This window comes from Pteropus medius, unplaced genomic scaffold (genome assembly GCF_902729225.1).
Source record: "Pteropus medius unplaced genomic scaffold, Ma_sr-lr_union100, whole genome shotgun sequence".
Classification (NCBI taxonomy): Eukaryota; Metazoa; Chordata; class Mammalia; order Chiroptera; family Pteropodidae; genus Pteropus; species Pteropus medius.
In genome coordinates, this window is record NW_024341895.1 from 43,980 (window position 1) to 61,808 (window position 17,829).

At 41.7% G+C, this 17,829-nt stretch overlaps 2 protein-coding genes across 5 annotated transcripts in view; both read right to left on the reverse strand.

Annotated features, from left to right (window-relative positions):
- Positions 1-5,129, reverse strand: part of MUC16 (mucin 16, cell surface associated) — a gene marked incomplete at its 3' end in the record, with an annotated part of 37,149 nt that extends 32,020 nt beyond the window's left edge. Inside the window, exons 1-3 of the mRNA XM_039857365.1 lie at positions 2,317-5,129; positions 919-1,043; positions 757-824 (exon numbers count right to left, since the gene is read on the reverse strand). Coding sequence (XP_039713299.1) covers positions 757-824; positions 919-1,043; positions 2,317-5,110 — 2,987 coding nt within the window. The remainder of the gene's footprint in view (positions 1-756; positions 825-918; positions 1,044-2,316) is intronic.
- A 39-nt stretch (positions 5,130-5,168) lies between these two features.
- The window catches only part of LOC120598532 (mucin-16-like), a 28,304-nt gene continuing 15,643 nt past the window's right edge, over positions 5,169-17,829 (reverse strand). For all 4 annotated transcript variants that reach the window (XM_039857389.1, XM_039857399.1, XM_039857404.1 and 1 more), the window contains 2 exons: positions 17,220-17,324; positions 5,169-6,299 (listed from right to left, as the gene is read on the reverse strand). In XM_039857389.1, coding sequence (XP_039713323.1) covers positions 5,200-6,299; positions 17,220-17,324 — 1,205 coding nt within the window. In that variant the 3' untranslated portion in view covers positions 5,169-5,199. The remainder of the gene's footprint in view (positions 6,300-17,219; positions 17,325-17,829) is intronic.

Consider the following 17,829-nt stretch of genomic DNA (forward strand, 5'->3'; position numbering starts at 1 on the left):
AATGTATGATACTCCAGGAATCTCTCCTCATGGAGCGACATGAGTCAAGGACCCACCTCTCAGGCAGGATAACTTGAGCTGGCTGTATGCAGAAACCCACAGAGAAGCCATAGAGTCATCAAGTATAAGGAAAAGGTCCTGAGCCCAATGACCTCAGAGGATACTTTGTGAATGTAGGCAAAGAAAAGAAGACGGGCTATTTCTGCAGAGTTCAGGTCCATCTGAGAGTATTAAAATTGCAACATATCCTGCTGGTACTCAACGTTTAGTTTGTTTTTCCTTTCAGTTTAGTAAGACTTCTTTGGGAAAGTCCCTACCTCTTTTCAGGGAATAAACTGCAGAACTTTAATGCTCAGAGTTTGTCTCCAATAGGGTAGATATGAACTGGTACAGGGAGAGTATTAAGGGCTGCGGGAAGATAGTTGGTAAAGATGCTATGCTAGCTGGAACTATGAGATCCCATTAATTGAACATTCATAATGGAGCAGGCATTGCAAGGAGGATTAACAATCCCAAGAGTAAGGTACTGTTATTATCGCCTTTTTATAGATAGTGTGATTGAAGAACAGGAAGGTTGTTACTTGCCCAAAGTCACACAGCTAGCAGATGGAAGAACAGAGGTTCAAACTCAGGCACCTTAAATCCACTGTTATACTGTCTCTCAGTAAAGGTACAAATAGCTGTGGTTGACCAGGGTGGGAGAGGCAAGAAAGGAGAGAAGTAGGGTTCCTGTAGGTGCTTTGGAGGAGGTCTCACCTGAGCAAGGCCAGTCTGCAGCCAGCATAGAGGGAACCAATGCTGCTGTTCTTGAACAAGGGCCCCAGCTGGGAAGGAATGAAAGGGACATGAGCAGGAGGGGCCGAGACAGCAGCCTGTGGCATGATGGGGGAAAAGTGAGAAGTGGTAGGGGGCTCTCACCAGCTGCTGCAGGTGTCTCTCAGTGGCATTGAATATCTCAGAACCCAAATTTCCCATGTCCTCCATGTAGTGCAGATTGGTAATGGTGAAGTTGACAATAAAATGCACCAAGAAAGGAATTACAGCTGCAATGAGAGAGAGTAAAATGAAGCCAAGTCTTCAGTTGGGCCTGGGGCTGAGGATGGAGGGTAGGGTTCTGATGTACACCTTAACTCCAGTGCTAAATCAGGGCCTTGCCCAGGCTGTTCTCCTTAAGACACTTCATGTAGAAGTCGCTGTCCAAGACCTTCACACACAGGGTGATGAACCATCCCAGTTTCCCTGAAACCATGTGGAGTCCTGGAATGCAGACTTTCAGTTTTAGAAATGTGACTGTCCCAGGCAAACTAAGAAGAGGTGGTCAACCTACTCCCACTTCCCCTTGACTCTTACCATTTCAGCACCTGCCAGCACTTGCATCTCTTTGTCTTAGGGAAATTAACAGGCCCAGGGAGTATCCCTCTAGTAAAATTGTTGAGAGTTTGTGGATAAATACCCCAGCTTCCTCACCCTATATCGGATGACTCTAAGGTGCATATTGTATGCATTCGCTCCTCCAGGATCCATAACTGTGAGACAAGTTTCTGTTGTTGAAGCCTGCCAGTTTTCGGTACTTTGTTATGGCTGTTCTGGCAAACTAATACACGAAATGACCCAACAATTCCTTTTCTGGTGAAGTAAGTCCTCACTTAATATTGTCAATAGGTTCTGTGACTTTAAGTGAAACAATGTATAAAGAAATCAATTTTACCATAGGCTACCTGATATACACAAGAGTGAAGTTCCTATGGCATCTCACCAATGTTATAACAAAACGATATTGAACAAATTGATGTTGTTTGAGGATCTGCTGGTACTTGTACATCCATGTTCATAGCAGCATGATTGACAAGTCAAAAGGTAGAAACACCCTGAGTATCCATTCAATAGGTGAATGGACAGATAAAATGTGGTCTACTTGCAGAATGGAAAATTGTTCACCCATAAACAGGAATAAAGTCTTGACACATACTACAACATGGAAGAAACTTGAAAACATTATGCTAAAATAACTGAAATAAGCCAGTCACAGAACAAAAAGCATATTGTATAATTCCTCTTACATGGGATATCTATAATAGGCAAATTCATGGAGACAGTTAGTAAATTAGCAGTTACCAGGGACTAAGTGGAGTAAGGAAAGGGGAGTTATTGTCTAATGGGTACACAGATCCTGTTTGAGGTGATAAAAAAAAAGTTTTAGAAATAGATACAGGTGATAGATACACAACAGTTTGGATGTAATTAATACCACTGAATTGTATATTTAAAATGGTAAAAATCTATATTAAAGAGAGAAAATTAAAAAGTTATTCTTACTTTTTCCTGAAGTCACACTCACAGAGGCCAAGGTAGATATCTCAGGTGTGGTCACAGAGACAAAAGAACTTCCAGATAGTATACTCGAAGTGGTTGTAATCTCAGCCATGGTAGAGCCTGAATGTGTGGCAGCTGAGTTAGTGGTCTCAGGAGTTGTAGTTTTCAGGATAGTAGTTGGACTTGATCCATCTCCATAACTGGTTTTAGGTGCAATCAAGGTCACAGTGCCCCCAGTTACAGTCTTGGAAAATTCTGGGAGTCCAACTGAGGCTGCAGGTGATGAGGCTTGTGTGCTCCAGGAAGTTATGGTATAAGATTCATCTGTGGTTGCAGGGGTACTGGCAGGCCCAAGAACACCAGAGAAATCAGTCAGAGTTGTAGTATCTGTACTGGTTTCTGATGCTGGGCTGGTGGCCAGTAAGCCTGTGGTCTCTGATAAACCATGGAAAAGAGTTGAAGTTGAAATAGTTGTGCTGAGGTCTGTCCCAGGGGTAAAAAGTGAGGCTGTTTCTACAGGAACATGTAGTGAGACAGTTGGACTCAGATCAGATCTGCTGGTCTCATTCACAAGTGCGGTGAAGACAGAGGATGATGCTTTTGGTGGACCAAGAGAAACAGTCCGAGTTGGAAGAGCTGCACTAATCTCCGAACCAGGTTGGATGGATAGTGAGGTTGTGATATCTGGTAAATGAGGGAAAACAGCTGAAGCAGAAAAATTTACACTTGTCTCTGAACTGGGGTGGGTAACCAATAAGGCTACAGTTGCTGGTTCGCCAGAAGAAAGAGTCAGAGTTGGAATAGCCATGCTGGCATCCATCTCAGAAATTGTGACTTGTGAGGTCACCTTATCTGGTACACCGGGAGAAATGATTAGAGTTGGAACAGTTGAACTGGCTTCTGCCTTAAGCTTAGTGTCCATTGAAGATGTAGATTCTGATTCACTATGGGAAACATCGGGGGTTGTTTGGGGAATAATTAGGCTGGTCTCTGCAGAATGGGTGTTCAAGGAAACTGTTGTATCTGCCTCACCAGCAGAAACGGTCAGGGTTAAAACAGCTGAATTTGCTTCTATCTCAGAATGTGTGGCCCATGAGGCTGTGGTCTCTTGTTCATGTGGGAAATCAGTCAGAGTTGGAAAAGTTGTACTTGTCTCTGCTCTAGAACTAGTAAGCAGTGAGGTCACCACTCCTGATACATCAGGGGAAACAGCTGTAGTTGGAACATCTAAGCTAGCTTCTGCCCCAGGACTGGTGGCTGTTGAGAATGAGTTATCTGATTCATCGTGGGAAAAATTTGTAGTTGTTCTTGAAACAGGTGTGCTGGTCCCTGCAGAATGTACCCTTAAGGCTGTTGAATCTGTCTCACCAGGGGAGATAGTCAAAGTTGGAACAATGGAACTGGCTTCTGTCCCAAGGAAGGTGATCCATGAGTCTGTAGCCTCTGGTTTGTGTGGGGAATCAGTCAGAGTTGGAAAAGATGTATTGATCTCTGCCCCAGAACTGGTGCCCAGTGAGGCCACCAGCCCTGGCACAATAGAAGAGACAGTTGGAGGTGAAATGGCTGAGCTGATCTGCACCCCAGGATGAGTGGCCAATGAAGCTGTGATTGCTGGTTCACCAGGAGAAAGAGTCAGATGTAGAATAGCTGTACTGGCATCTGTCTCAGAGCTAATGACCTGTGAGGTATCTGGTACACCAAGAGAGACAGTCAGAGTTGGAACAACTGAACTAGCTTCTGTCCCAGCGTTGGTGGCTGATGAAGGTGTGCTGTTTAATACACTATGGGGAAAACTAGGCATTGTCTTGGAAACAATGCCCTCTGCAGGATGGTTGACCAATGAAACTGTTGTATCTGGTTCACCAGAGAAATCAGTCAGAGTTGGAATAGCTGCACTGGCTTCTGTTTCAAATTGGATGACCCAGGAGGCAGTGGTCTTCAGATGACCTTGAGAATCAGTCAGAGTTGAAAAAGTTGCATTGGTCTCTGCCCCAGAACTAGTGGCCTGTGAGGTCACCACCTCTGACACCAAAGGTGGGATAGTCCTAGCTGGAACAGTTGAACTGGCTTCTGTTCCAGGACTGGTGGCCCTTGAGGATGTGCTGTCTGATTCACTATGGGAAGCATAGGGAGTTGTCTGGGGGGGAAATGGGCTGGTATTTGGAGGATGGGTGACCAAAGGGACTCCTGTATCTCGTTCACCAGGGGAAAGAGTCACAGTTGGAAGAGCTAAACTGGCTCCTGTCTCAAAACGGGTGACCCATGAGGCTGTGTTCTCTGGTTTGTGTGGGAAATCAGTAAGAGTTGGAAAAGTTGTACTTATCTCTGCCCCAGAACTGGTGACCAGTGAGGTCACAACCCCAGAGGAACCAGTCATAGTTGGTATAACTGAACTAGTCTGTGCTCCAGAATGAATGACCCATGAGGCTGCGGTTGCTGGTTCACGAGGAGAAAGAGTCAGAGGTGGAATAACTGTACTGGATTCTGTCTCAGAACTAGCGGCCTGTGAGGTCACCATATCTGCTACACCAGGGGAGATGGGTATATTTGGAATAGCTGAACTGGTATCTGTCTCAATACTGGTGGCCACTGAGGGAGTGTTGTCTGAATCATCATGGGAAACAGGGGTTATCCTGAGAACGGTTGAGCTGGACTCTGCAGGATGGGTTACCAAGGAGACCTTTGTACTTGATTCATGCAGGGACTCGGTCAGATTTGAAAAATTTGTACTGGTGCCTGTTCCAGAATTAGTGATGAGGGAAGTCACCATAGCAAGCACACCAAGTGAGACAGTCATTGTTGGAATGGCTGTACTGGATCCTGCCCCAAGACTGGTGGTTGTTGAAGATGTGATATCTAATTCGCTATGAGAAAAAGATGTGATATCTAATTCACTATAGGAGTTTTTCTGGAAACAGGGGTGCTTGTCTCTGCTGAATGGACCAAAGAGGTTGTTGTATCTGGCTCATAAGGAGAAACAGTTATAGTTGGAACAATGGAATTGGCTTCTACCTCAGGATGAGTGACCCATATGTCTGCTGTCTCTGGTTCATTCAGGGAATCAGTCAGAGTTGGAAAAGTTGTACTAGTCTCTGCCCGAGAACTGGTGACCTGTGATATTTCCACCTCTGATACACAAGAGGAAAGAGTCAGAGTTGAAATGGCTGAATTGGTCTTTGCCCCAGGATGGGAAACCAATGAGACTGTTGTATCCGGCTTATCAGGGGAATCAGTCAGGATCTGAACAACTGGGCTAGTCTCTGCTCCAGAACTAGTATCCGGCGATGTCACTAGCCCTGGCAAACTAGGGGAGACAGTTGAAGTTGCGGTAGATGAACTGCTCTGTACCCCAGGATGGGTGATCCATGAATCTGTGGTCTCTGATTCATCTGTAGAACTAGTCAGAGTTGGAATAAACATACTTGTCTCTGCCCCAGGACTAATAACCAGTGAGGTCACCATCCCCGGTATACTAGGGGAGACAATCAGAGTTGGAAGAGTTAAACTGACTTTCTCCCCAGAACTGGTAGCTGTTGGAAGTGTGCTGTCTGATTTGCTATGGGAAACATTCAGGGTTGCCCTGGAAACAGTTGGTCTGACCTGCACAGGATGGGTAACCCTTGAGGTTGTGGCCTCTGGCTCACCAAAGGAAACAGCCAGAGTTGGAACAGCTGAACTGGTTTCTGCCCAAGAACTAAGGACCAGTGTGGGTGTGGTCTCTGATTCTCTATTGAACATAGATGGGGTTGTCCTGGAAAATGCTGTGCTGGTCTCTGCTCCAGGTCTGGTGGCCAAGGCAGCTGTCATCTCCAGAACATCAGGGGAAACATCTGGGGTTGTAACGATCATTCCTGTTGTGCTTGTGCTGGATGTTTTACTTGATGTCCTGAGGAGAGTCGGCATTCCCAAAGTAGGAGTAGAGACTCTGGTGGTCAAAATCGCTGTGGTGGTGGTCTCTGCTCTCTCTATTCCTCCTGTTGGTAGTCCTGTGAATTGCAGGTTGGACACACAGTTTGGACACAACAATTACCATTTACTAGACTAGCAAGAGCTTATTTTTTCTCCATATGAGAAAACGGAGAAAAATGTCTCCGTCTGAAATGTATCTGAAATGCTTCTGCAATAGGAAAATGAATTTGATTGACATTCCCCTAACTTCCCTGTCTCATCTCGGGCTATAACTCTTCCATGAATTCTTGACCACACCCTGTTTCCAAATGTTTCTGTACTCTGCAACCTGTGAGTCTTTGTTCAAGCTATTTTCTCTGCTTGCCATGCCCACTTCTCATAAGATTCCTTACTTTCTGTCCTACTTCAAATCCCAGCTCAAATCTACCTTTACAAATCCATATCAGAATTCACCTCTCCCTGCTCATTATCACTTTATCATACTGTCTAAACCTGTACTACCATGCCTCAGTGTCCTTGGTAATAGCTATTAAGTCTGCTTGCTTGGCATATAGTAGGTACTCAATAAATATTTGTTAAATTAATGAATTAATTAATAAATGAATACATAGATGGATAGATACACATAGGCATGTCTCCTCTTACTTGAGAGAGATCATGTATCATTGTGCTTAACAGCTTGGGCTCTGGAATTAGGTAGTCCTTCACTAAGATTCTGGCTCCTCCACTAAACAGATGTATTACCAAATCTTGCTAAATCTCCATTTTCTTATCTGTAAAGTAAGGATAAGTATAGTGGCCATCTCAGAGTATTGATAAAAATGCATCAAGAACAGTGCCTCCTAGCTCACAATAAGACATTATTACTACTACCACTATTGTTATCTACCATTACTACTGTTATTACTACTGTTATTATCGCTGTTACCTATTGTTACTGCTGTTAGTATTACTGTTACTACTACTGTTGCTAGTACTATTACTCTCACTGCTGCTAACTACCATTACTGCTGTTACTATTACTGTTGCTAATATTGTCATTATTATCAACAGTAATGTTACTACCTACCATTATGTTGTTATTACTACTGTTACTACTGCTATTAATACTACCACTTCTACTATCTGCCATTACTACTGTCACTCTTACTATTGCTATTACTACCGTTACTATGACTACTAGAGTTGTTACTACTGTTGCTACTACTATTACTACAGTTATTACTATTGTTACTGCTATTATTGCTATTATTACTACTACTTCTACTTTTTGTACTTCTACCACAAAATGAATGTTTACTAAATTGAATTTACCAGAAAACACACTGGCTTGCCAAGGTGCCTGAAATTTAGCCTCTGAGGAAGAGTAAAGTGGCATTGGCTGAGACAGCAACTACTGACAAGGGCTTCAAAAAAATGATTCTCAGGAAGGAAGAAGAACCACCTGGAGGCTCCTCTATAGAAATCACAAAGCCTACTGGAGATTGGTGCAGGAAAGGAAACAAAATTAAGGGGATTTTGACTCCGATAGTGAAGTCATGCCCTTCTGTTGCTGAGAGTACCCTGAAAAATATAGTTCTGAGAGGAGACATTATAAAGTCCTTAATATATATTTGATGATGATGATGATGATGATGATGATGATGATAGCAATGATGAGCAATTACAAAGCACCTGGCATGATTTCTCTTCTCTCTTTGATCATCAACAAAACATTGAATGTACACTCTATTATTGTCATTTTACAGAAAAGAAAAACAGAAACAAAGATCATAATTTGCCAAGGCCACACAGCTACTAACTGATAGTGTGGAAATTTGAACATAGTTTTATCTGCATCCTAAACCTATGTTCATAACCACTGTATGTATTAGTTCTCTAATTGAATTTAAGGATCTTGTGGAGTCCAGGATGGAAAGACAAGGATGTGAGGGGAAAATGTACATTTGGGGAGAGTAACAAGAATTGTCTAGTTCATTGATTCTCAGCTTGGGGCAGTTTTGCTCCCAAGGGACACTGACTATGTCGGGAGACATCTTTGGTTATCGCAACTGTGTGTATATGGAGGTTACTACAGGCATCCAGTGAGTATAGACCAGGGATACTGCTAAATATACTATAATGCATGAACAACCCCCTACAATAAATAATTATCTGCCCAAAATATCAATGGTGCTGAGGATAAGAAACCTTACTTTATATTGAAAGGAGTCAATGGATATTATTGGCTATAACTCATAAAATTTGCTATATAAATGTTAGTTTTCACCTGAAGCCTGATGAGCCATTCATTAGTGACCTGATGTAGCCAGCTCTGTCAATACCCACTCACATTTCATAAGCACTCACTGTTGCATTGTTGCACTTAGTGACCCCAATGGGATCCTATGGCAGCCCCTTAGACTTCACTCGGTCTGTAAGTGGGGCAGGCCAGAAATGCTGAGGGATATCACCTCAAAAAGCAAACAGCCTACAGTCAATGATAAAAGGAAGTCGGATGATAAATACCTCAGCCATTTCGCTCCTTGTATAGGACAATGCTGAGGTGTTCTATGCTATCTCTCTGAGGTCCTCAGTGGTATTGACACTCTGAAGCCCACGCCTGTGACCTGCTCATGATTGCACCTTGAATCAACTTTCTTCTTGCATCAACTTGTTTTCTCCAGTACTTCCTAGGATCATACTCCACTTGAAATAAACTACTCACCCCTCATCCTTAATTCAATTCTGCTTCTTGAGACCCAACCGAAAATACCTGGGTTACAGGATAAAACTAATAACCTGAATGGGGGTGATTCTGTCCAAAGCCTGGATCTTGCAAAAAGTCTCCATAATGTACTATTAAAATAGTCTGGTCTCTTAAAAACTTGGGAGTAGCTTAACAGGTATGGGGAACTTTAACTTTTAGCCATGTAGTGAGGAGAACCTCTTGCTATATAAACCTGTACCTCTTAAACTCTCAAGCAGAACAATAATACTGTGAAATGTTAGTAGGTGCCTTTCATACAAAAAGATTATGCAGTCAAATAATTGCATAAACCCTGTATTGAATAAAGCTAAACAAGTTTCTTTACAGTAGGATTTCTCAGAGCCTTTACTATTCTTATGCATGTTATAACTTTCCAGGAAAGAAGAACATATATACCAAAATTTTTGGCCAAACTTCTTTGTCTTTTTGTTAAAGGCTATCCAAGCATTACCAAGGTTTAGAGGCTTTTTGAATACTGTTTTTTGCCCATGCCTTTGGTCTTATCTCCCACCATTTCATCCTCATATTTCATACTTTAGCAAAAGTGAATTTTTTGTAACAACCAGATATTTCCAGGTTTTATTCCTCTCTGTGCATTTGCATATGGATTTTTCCGCTATTCAGAATTACTTCATAAACTTCCTTTGTCTTCCTGATAAACCCCTATTTATCCTTTCAAATGCAATTCAAATATTATCTGCTCCATGAAGCCTTCCCTCTACAGATGTGTATACACACACACACACACACACACACACACACACATATTCACATCACACTTTTAAAGCTGTATCATAATTACTTTGTTCTTTTGCTGTCTTTTGTCCCCTTCTGAACTAGAGCAACATGGGTGCAATGCCAAAGTATTTTCATCTGCGCATCTTTAGTTTATAGCATAGTCTCTAACACACAATAAGCTATTAATAAACATTTTCAGAATTAAACTGAGTTGAATTTGGGAAGTTGACATATTCAACCTTGAACTGAACTCACTTGGCATGTTATGAGGGAAGGGAAAATGGTAACATCCTGTCATCATTAGACAAAGATCCAGCTAAGACAAAACCATGGAAATCCACATAATTTTTTTTCTAAGAAAACATTTAGGATTTTCCAGTCAAGATGGTAGAGTAGGTAAGTGCTATGCTTAATCTTTCTCATAACCACATCAGAATTACAACTAAACTATTTAACAGCCATTATTGGGAGTCACCTGAAATCTAGCTAATCAGAAGTCTTACAACTGAGGACATAACCTCAAGACTGGGTGGAGACCCGAATGGGCTGGGCCCACTTCTCCATGTGTTGGTTGAGAATCAGGAGTAATATTTCAGCTGTGGAGGTCCCCCGCAGAGAGGTTCTGGCCCCGCACCAGGCTCACCAGCCCAGGGTTCCAGTGCTCAGAAGAGAAGTCCCCACAATTCTGGCTGTGAAAACCAGTGGAGATTGTGTCTGAGTGAGACGGAGGATGGCTGGAGTTGCAGACTTTCTTCTTCAGGGGTCCACACATGGACTTACTCACTGATTGACTCACCCACTCTGAGCTTCAGCACTGGGACAGCATTTCAAAAATCACCAGGGACATACAGGGAGGAACTGAATTGTCTAGTTTCAGGGCAAGGTCTAGGTGGGCAGCTTTCTTCCAGACAGAAGTACTGGCAGAATACATTGTTTCTTTGTTGAGCTCTGCCCCCTTTCAGCAGGTAGATGCAAGTGACAAGATATGTGAGTCTCCATCAGTATGACTAACACTGGTTGTCCTTCCCTAGTGATTCCCTGAGACACTGCCCGCCCAATTCGTAGGCCCACCCAAGCCAATCCCAGTAGACTTTCCATACAAATGGCCTATCTTGGCTCATGCTGCAGACTTTCCTAAAATCTCTCCAAGCTTCACAAAACTCAAACAAGCATCATTTGGCCTCTGCATGCCCTGTACCTCTTCTAAGCACCCTCAAGCCTGGTACTAGCAGCAACTGGCCTTGGATAACAGCTTGGCCTCTCAATGCACCTCCAAGCCCAGCGTGGGTGACATCTATTGACAGATTGCTGGGTGACTCTTGCCAGGGCACAGGCTGCAGCTGAACTTGACCTGCAGTGGGGCCCCTCCTAGGAAGTTCCAGATCTAGCACACCTGGTGGCCAGCTTCAGTCTGAAGCCGAGCACCACGTGGAGCTGCATCCAAGGATGCCACATCCAAAGGGTAGACTTGGCAGGCATCAGAGCCCTGCTAAAGTGAATGCTCTTCCATAGAGTTAGTCCTTGCACAATAGCTCCTCCCCTGTAGTCACCGACCAGTATTCACAACCAATCAGCCCGAGGGTCAATCCTTCCCATTGACATGCAAACAGCAACCAAGATTCAACTATAACAGAAGGCATACATGACACATACAAGGGATACACCTGGGGCACTAAGCTCAGAGGACAAGAGAGGACTATGCCACTGGGTCCCACAGGACACCTACTACATAAGGCCACTCTACTAAGACTGGGAGATATAGCAGCTCTACCTAATATATAGAAAGAAACAATAGGAGGCAGCGAAAATGGTAAGGCAAAGAAATATGTCCAAACAAAAGAACAGAATAAAGCTCCAGAAAAAAACTCCACAAGATGGAGACGAACAATCTACCAGATGTAGAGCTACAAACACTGGTTATATGGATGCTCAATGAACTTAGGGGAAGAATAGATTAACTCAGTAAAAATTTTAACAAAAAGATAAAAAACAAAAATGGATTCTGGGGGAAAAATGGCATAGATTATAGAGGCTTTGTTCATCCCTCTTGTGACCAAATCAAAGTTGTGACAGAAACACGAAGCAAACAGCAAGCAAAGTTGCTGGAGATCTAGACAAACAGAAGCACTACAACTACGGGGAGAAAAAATTAATCAACCTGCAATGGCAGAAGGTAGAAGGGAGCAAGGATGCGAGACTGCCCATTCCCCAGCAGCTGAGTGGGACAGAGGCTAAAGCAGCTGCAACTGGCAGCTACAGATACCTCTTAAAGGGGCCGTGTCCACGAACAGAATTTTGCAGTGACAGATGTGCTCATTCTAAGTACCAACACTGGGTCAGCTCCACGCAGGACACCAGGGAATTACAGGGGGACACTGAGTTGTCAGAGTGAGGGCCAGAGGCAAGGATCTCTCCTGGGCAGAAGTGCAGGCGCTATCCATTGTTCTTCTGTTGAGCCCTCCCCCACTCCCAGTGTGCGGACATAGCACCGCCATAGCTGAGACATCATCAAACTGGATAACAGAGATCACTCTACCCAGAGGACTCCCTGAAACTTCACCTCCCCCAACTCACAGCCCCACCAAAGCCACATCCAGTTGTGTCCTTAGCGAGTCAGGTGCCCTTTGCAGAGCAGCATCTAGACTCACACTGGAGACAGTTGGCCTCAGTTTCTGGCATGGCCTTTTGAGGCAACTATAAGCACAGCATCTGTGATTTGCTTGCTGAATCTTAACAAGTGGCCCTGGTGGGTGAAGTTTGGCCTGCAAATCCCTCTCAGGACTGTGCCACTGGACACCTACTTCACAAATCCACATTAATAAGCCTGGGAGACTTAGGAGCTTTGCTTAGTACATAGAAACAGACATGGAAAGGCAGCCAAAATGGGAAGACGAAGAAGCAGAAACCATATGAGAGAACAGAACAGAGATCCGGCTATAATAGAGTCAAGTAATCTAACTGATGTAGAGTTCAAAACATGGATTATAAAGATGCTCAATGAACTTTTGGGAAGTGTAGCTAAATTCAGTGAGAACTTTAACAAAGAGATAAAAAACATAACAATGGAAATGGAAATTATAAAAAGGAACCAGTCAGAAGTGAAGAACACATTATCTGAGATGAAGAGTATATTAGAGAGAATCAACAGAGTGGATAAAGAAGAGGATCAAACCACCAATATAGAGGAAGAGGAAGCCAAGGACACTCAATCAAAATGGCAAGAAAAAAGAAGCCAAGGCTATAATAATAATGTAAAGAGCCTATGGGACACAATTAAATGTAAAAACATCTGGGTCATAGGGGTATCTGAAGAGGAACAAGAAATTGAAGAGTTTTTTGAAGTTATAATGATGGAAAAGTTCAATAACCTGGTGAAGGAAATGAACATACAACCCCAGGAAGCTCAGAGAGTCCCTAAAAAGATGAACCCAAAAGAGGCTCACACCAAGACACATCATAATTAAAATGCCAATGGTTAAATACAAAGAGAGACTCTTAAAAGCAGCAAGAGAAAAGCAGTTACTTATCTACAAAGGAGCACCCATAAGACTGGCAGCTGATTTCTCAAAAGAAACTATGCAGGACAAAAGGGCTTAGCACAAAATATTCAACGTAATGAAAACCCAGGATCTACAACCAAGAATACTTTATCCAGCAAAGCTATCATTGAGAGTCAAAGAACAGATAAAGAGATTCTCAGACAAAAATAAGCTAAAAGAATTTATCAACACCAGCCAGTATTACAGGAAATGTTGGAGGGACTTCTTTAAGAAGAAAAAATGTGTATCAAAAACATGAATAAAGAATGATAATAACTACATTCCTATCAACAAGTACCTTAAATGGAAAAGAATTAAGTGCTCCAGCTAAAAGATAGAGTGGCTAAATGAATAAGAAAACAAGACTTCTATATATGCTGCCTCCAAGAGACTTGCTTCAGATTAAAAGACAGACAGACTAAAAGGAAGGGATAGAAAAAGATATTGTCTTGATGGACCTAGAGGGTATTGCACACACAGAATGAAATAAGTCAGACAGAGAAAGACAAATACCACGATTTCGTGTACATGGGGAATTTAAAGAACAAAATCAACAACAACAACAACAATGGAAATAAACTCATAGATACAAAGAATATTTTGAGGGCTACTATTTGGGGAGGTTGGGAGAATGGCAAAAAAGGGAAAAGGGATTAAAAAGTACAAATGGATAGTTATAAAATAGATATGGAGGTATAAAGTGTAGCATAAAGAAAATAGTTAATAATGTTGTAATAAACATGTAAGGGGGAAGAGAGGTACTAGATTTAATGGGGTGATCATTATGTGAGTTCTATAGATCTCTAATCACTATGCTATATAACCGAAACAAATATATTATTATATGCCAACTGTAATTGAAGAAAAAACTCATTGACTTGTACAATGTAAATATGAGCAACTAAATGTCTATTATAATTCGACAAAGCCAGGGGAGTGGGGAGAGGAAAAAAGAAGAAATGCACTCTCCTTAGGACATACCTTTGAATTGCTGTATCAGAAAGTAATAAGAAAGGGTTTGGGTTTTTTTAGAAAGTATATTCAATGACATATACCTTCAATAAAATAAGATTTAAAAAAACATAAAAATGGAGAGAAAAAAATATAAAAATGAATCAGTCAGAAATGAAGAACGCAATAACTGAAATGAAGAATATATTAGAAGGGAGTGACATCAGAAGCATGTCACCATATGCTTCAACAGCTACAATTCAGTAAAAAACACCTATCCTAACACACAAACGTGTCTGAGAGATATGTGTTTCAGAGCATATAAAGGTGGGTGACTCAGGCAAGCAAAGGAGGAGGAAAGAAAGAGAAGAGATTGGTGCTGCGGACAAAGTTCAGAGCTCCCTGTGAGACTTGGAGAGAGAAGAGGAATCAGGTGGAGGTGCGTACTCTCTGTGGCCTGGAGCATTTCTGTCTGAGTGATCAGCATATACTACATTGAACCCAGTGATCAGAGCAGAAGCAGAATACAAAAATGCAACTACTGTATTCTAGCAATCGTCATTGCCAGGCAGAAATTGGTCACAGAATCTGGCTGCATCTCCCCTGTCCACTCTCCCAGAACTCATCTCCCAGCACTCTCCCAGAGCTACAGCAGGACCCACGGTAACTGCAGCAGTGAGTGTCAAGCTGCAGAGCAGAAAGTCTGCAACCCCAGGAACTGAGACACACACTATAACTGGTTTCAGTAACAGGGCAGAGATACAGAGGCCAGGCAGCTGAAGCTTGGCGGTCAGCATTACTGGAAGGAAAATAGCCACAGGTGTACTAGTGACCTCTACCACCCCACTCCCACCCATCCAGGCTGATCGGGGGGAGGCACTGGGGTACCTCAGACAGCATAACATTTCATCTGGCTACTGGGGCAGCATCGGGATGCCAGGGGCTCTTCGAATGTTAAGAACTCCATTACCCATCACGTTCTCACACAAGGATAGAATTCTGAGGCCAACGGGACCTGGTCGCACCTCCGCAGATAATAAAGGACATTTTATTGGCACACAGCAGAAATCCAAGAGGCCTAAGCAGTGTAGGAGGCTTATATGCCAGCTGCTAGGGGGGAAAAAAAAAACTCTTCTTAACCTGCTTAAAGAGAGATCACTCTTAATAATAATTTTTTTTTTAAAAAGCAAAGTGCATTTCCATAAATGCCTGACAGAAATAATCCATCAAATACCATGAACAACCAATGTGACAAGAAAGCTGAAATAGAAAATAAAAATTTCCACAAAATAAACTTAAAGAAATATGTTAAGTGACAGAGAATTCAAGATTGCAATTCTGAAAAGAACTCAACAAGGTGCAAGAAAAATCAGGCAGTTCAATAAACTAGGAAATAAAATCAATGAATAATATAGCAACAAAATCAATACGAATAATTTACTGAAGAGACTGGAACTCCAAAAAAAATAAATAAAACATCTGAAGCTGAAGAACTCAATAAAAAAGATGAAGAATGAAATAGCTAGCTTAGGAAATAGAGCTGAGCAGATGGAAGAAAGAATTAATGATATCAAAGACAGAAATCTGGAAATGATGCAGATGAAAGAAGAGAGAAACTTGAGAGTAAAAAAAAATGAAGGAGCTCTACGAGAACTAACTGATACCATCAGAAAGGTATTTCATAATAATAGTAATAATGGGTATATCAGAAGAAGAAGAAAGGGAGAAGGGAACAGAATGCCTATTCAAACAGTTGACAAGAACTTCCCAAACCTATGGAAAGAAGAGGATCCTCGAACCCAAGAAGCAAACAGGACAGCTAATTGTCTCAACCCAAAAAAGCCTTCTTCAAGATACATTATATTAAAATTATCAAAATTAATGACAAAGAAAGGATTCTCAAGGCAGCCAGGGAAAAGAAGATGGTAACCTATAAAGGAAAACTCATTAGATTATCATTGGAGTTTTCAGCAAAAACACTAAAAGCTAAGAGAAATGGGAATTGAATATTCAAATTCTTAAAAGAGAAATTGCCAGCCTTGGGTAGTGGATATATCAGTGGTCTTTGTCATCTTTTGGATGCTGTTGTTCAGGTCTGTCTGTGACAGGATCATCTGGCTGTTTGGAAAATATGAAACAGTGGAACTGGAGTTCCTGCTTGTCTATGAATGAAGAGGACAATTCCTGCTTTTTCTGAGGAAATCTAATCTGCAATGGTACTTCCACCCAACCCTCCGTATTCTAAAAAATGTACCCATGATTTTAGGAAGTATTAATGGTTACAGTGAGGTTTCTATGCTTATCAAATTGATCTCTGAGTTTGTTCGAAGAGAATATTTAACAAATCTCAATTTGACAAAAATGGGAAGAGATTCTGTCCCTCCTTGTCTATGTCCACTGTTCCTTCTTTATACTTGGCCTTAACACCAAATATCTATGATACACCTTCCCCATCTAAAAACCTTGACCACTGAATATTATTTTTAAGGGATTAGAATATAGTTTAATTTCTTTCCTATCTTATTTTTTTCCATCTTAGAGACTCGTGTTTGGACTTTAAAAAGAAGTTAAGTGCAGGGAAATTAGGTTATAAAAATATTGGTCAGTCTCTAGGCCTCCATCACTTCTTCCTGAAAAGAGAAAACAGCTTTCCTTTGGGAAAAGCTCCAGGACACAGAATTAACTTTCTAATGGCATCACATTCTCCAATATGGTGGCTCCTTCTCATATAGGATAATTTCAGGAACCAAAGACCATTCCTAATCAATTTTTATTATGTTAGTTTCAGATCTCTTTCAGCAAGAATCATCTACTAATAAAAATCCCCTGAACCCAAAATGGTCTCTTGTGGTCTTAGAAACACTTAAGTCCATAGTGAAGAAACAGAACAGAGAAACCAACGTTTTTAGAAGAAAGCCAAATGGTATCAACTTCCAGACTATTTCTAGCGAAAGGCAAATTTATCAGAGAATAAACAACAAGGTTCTTAGAGAGACAAATTTAAGCTGCAGCCATCATACCTGCAGAGTAAACTGCTGTCATAGGTGTTGAACGGTCACTTCTCAGCCATGAGAAACTTTCATGTATGGGGACATTAGTAGTGGATTCCACAGTCCCAGCAGTGCCTGTAGGAGAGACAGATGGATTAGATGGATACTGATCAGTTTAGAAAGAAAACACAGAGGAAAAATTAACACGTGGACACTTTGGAAACAAAGACACTTATTTACAAGAAAGTGTTATTTAATGACTAGAGTCAGGAAGACATGTGTTTCTGGGTGATTTGAACTCAAAGTTTGCACAGGGATTGTGCCATAAGCAAGAATGGCAGAATAAAGTATTAAAAGACAGTAATTGATCCTTTTATCTCATTAGTCTCAGCATCAAAAGAAGCCACATAAAGTCATGGACATCAATGTGCTGGTCTATTCCATAGAGAATAGGCTAGTCAAAGAAGTATATGAGTAAACCAGAGAGCTGCTCAGGTGACTTCATCTCAGATATTTTAATAGGACATGGTGAAGGGCAAATCCTGGATACTATCATGAAAGACTTTTAGATGATGATGGGAAGCTGTTCATTTTATAAATGAGATAACTAAGGTGATGTGGTCAGTCATTTCAGGGAAAA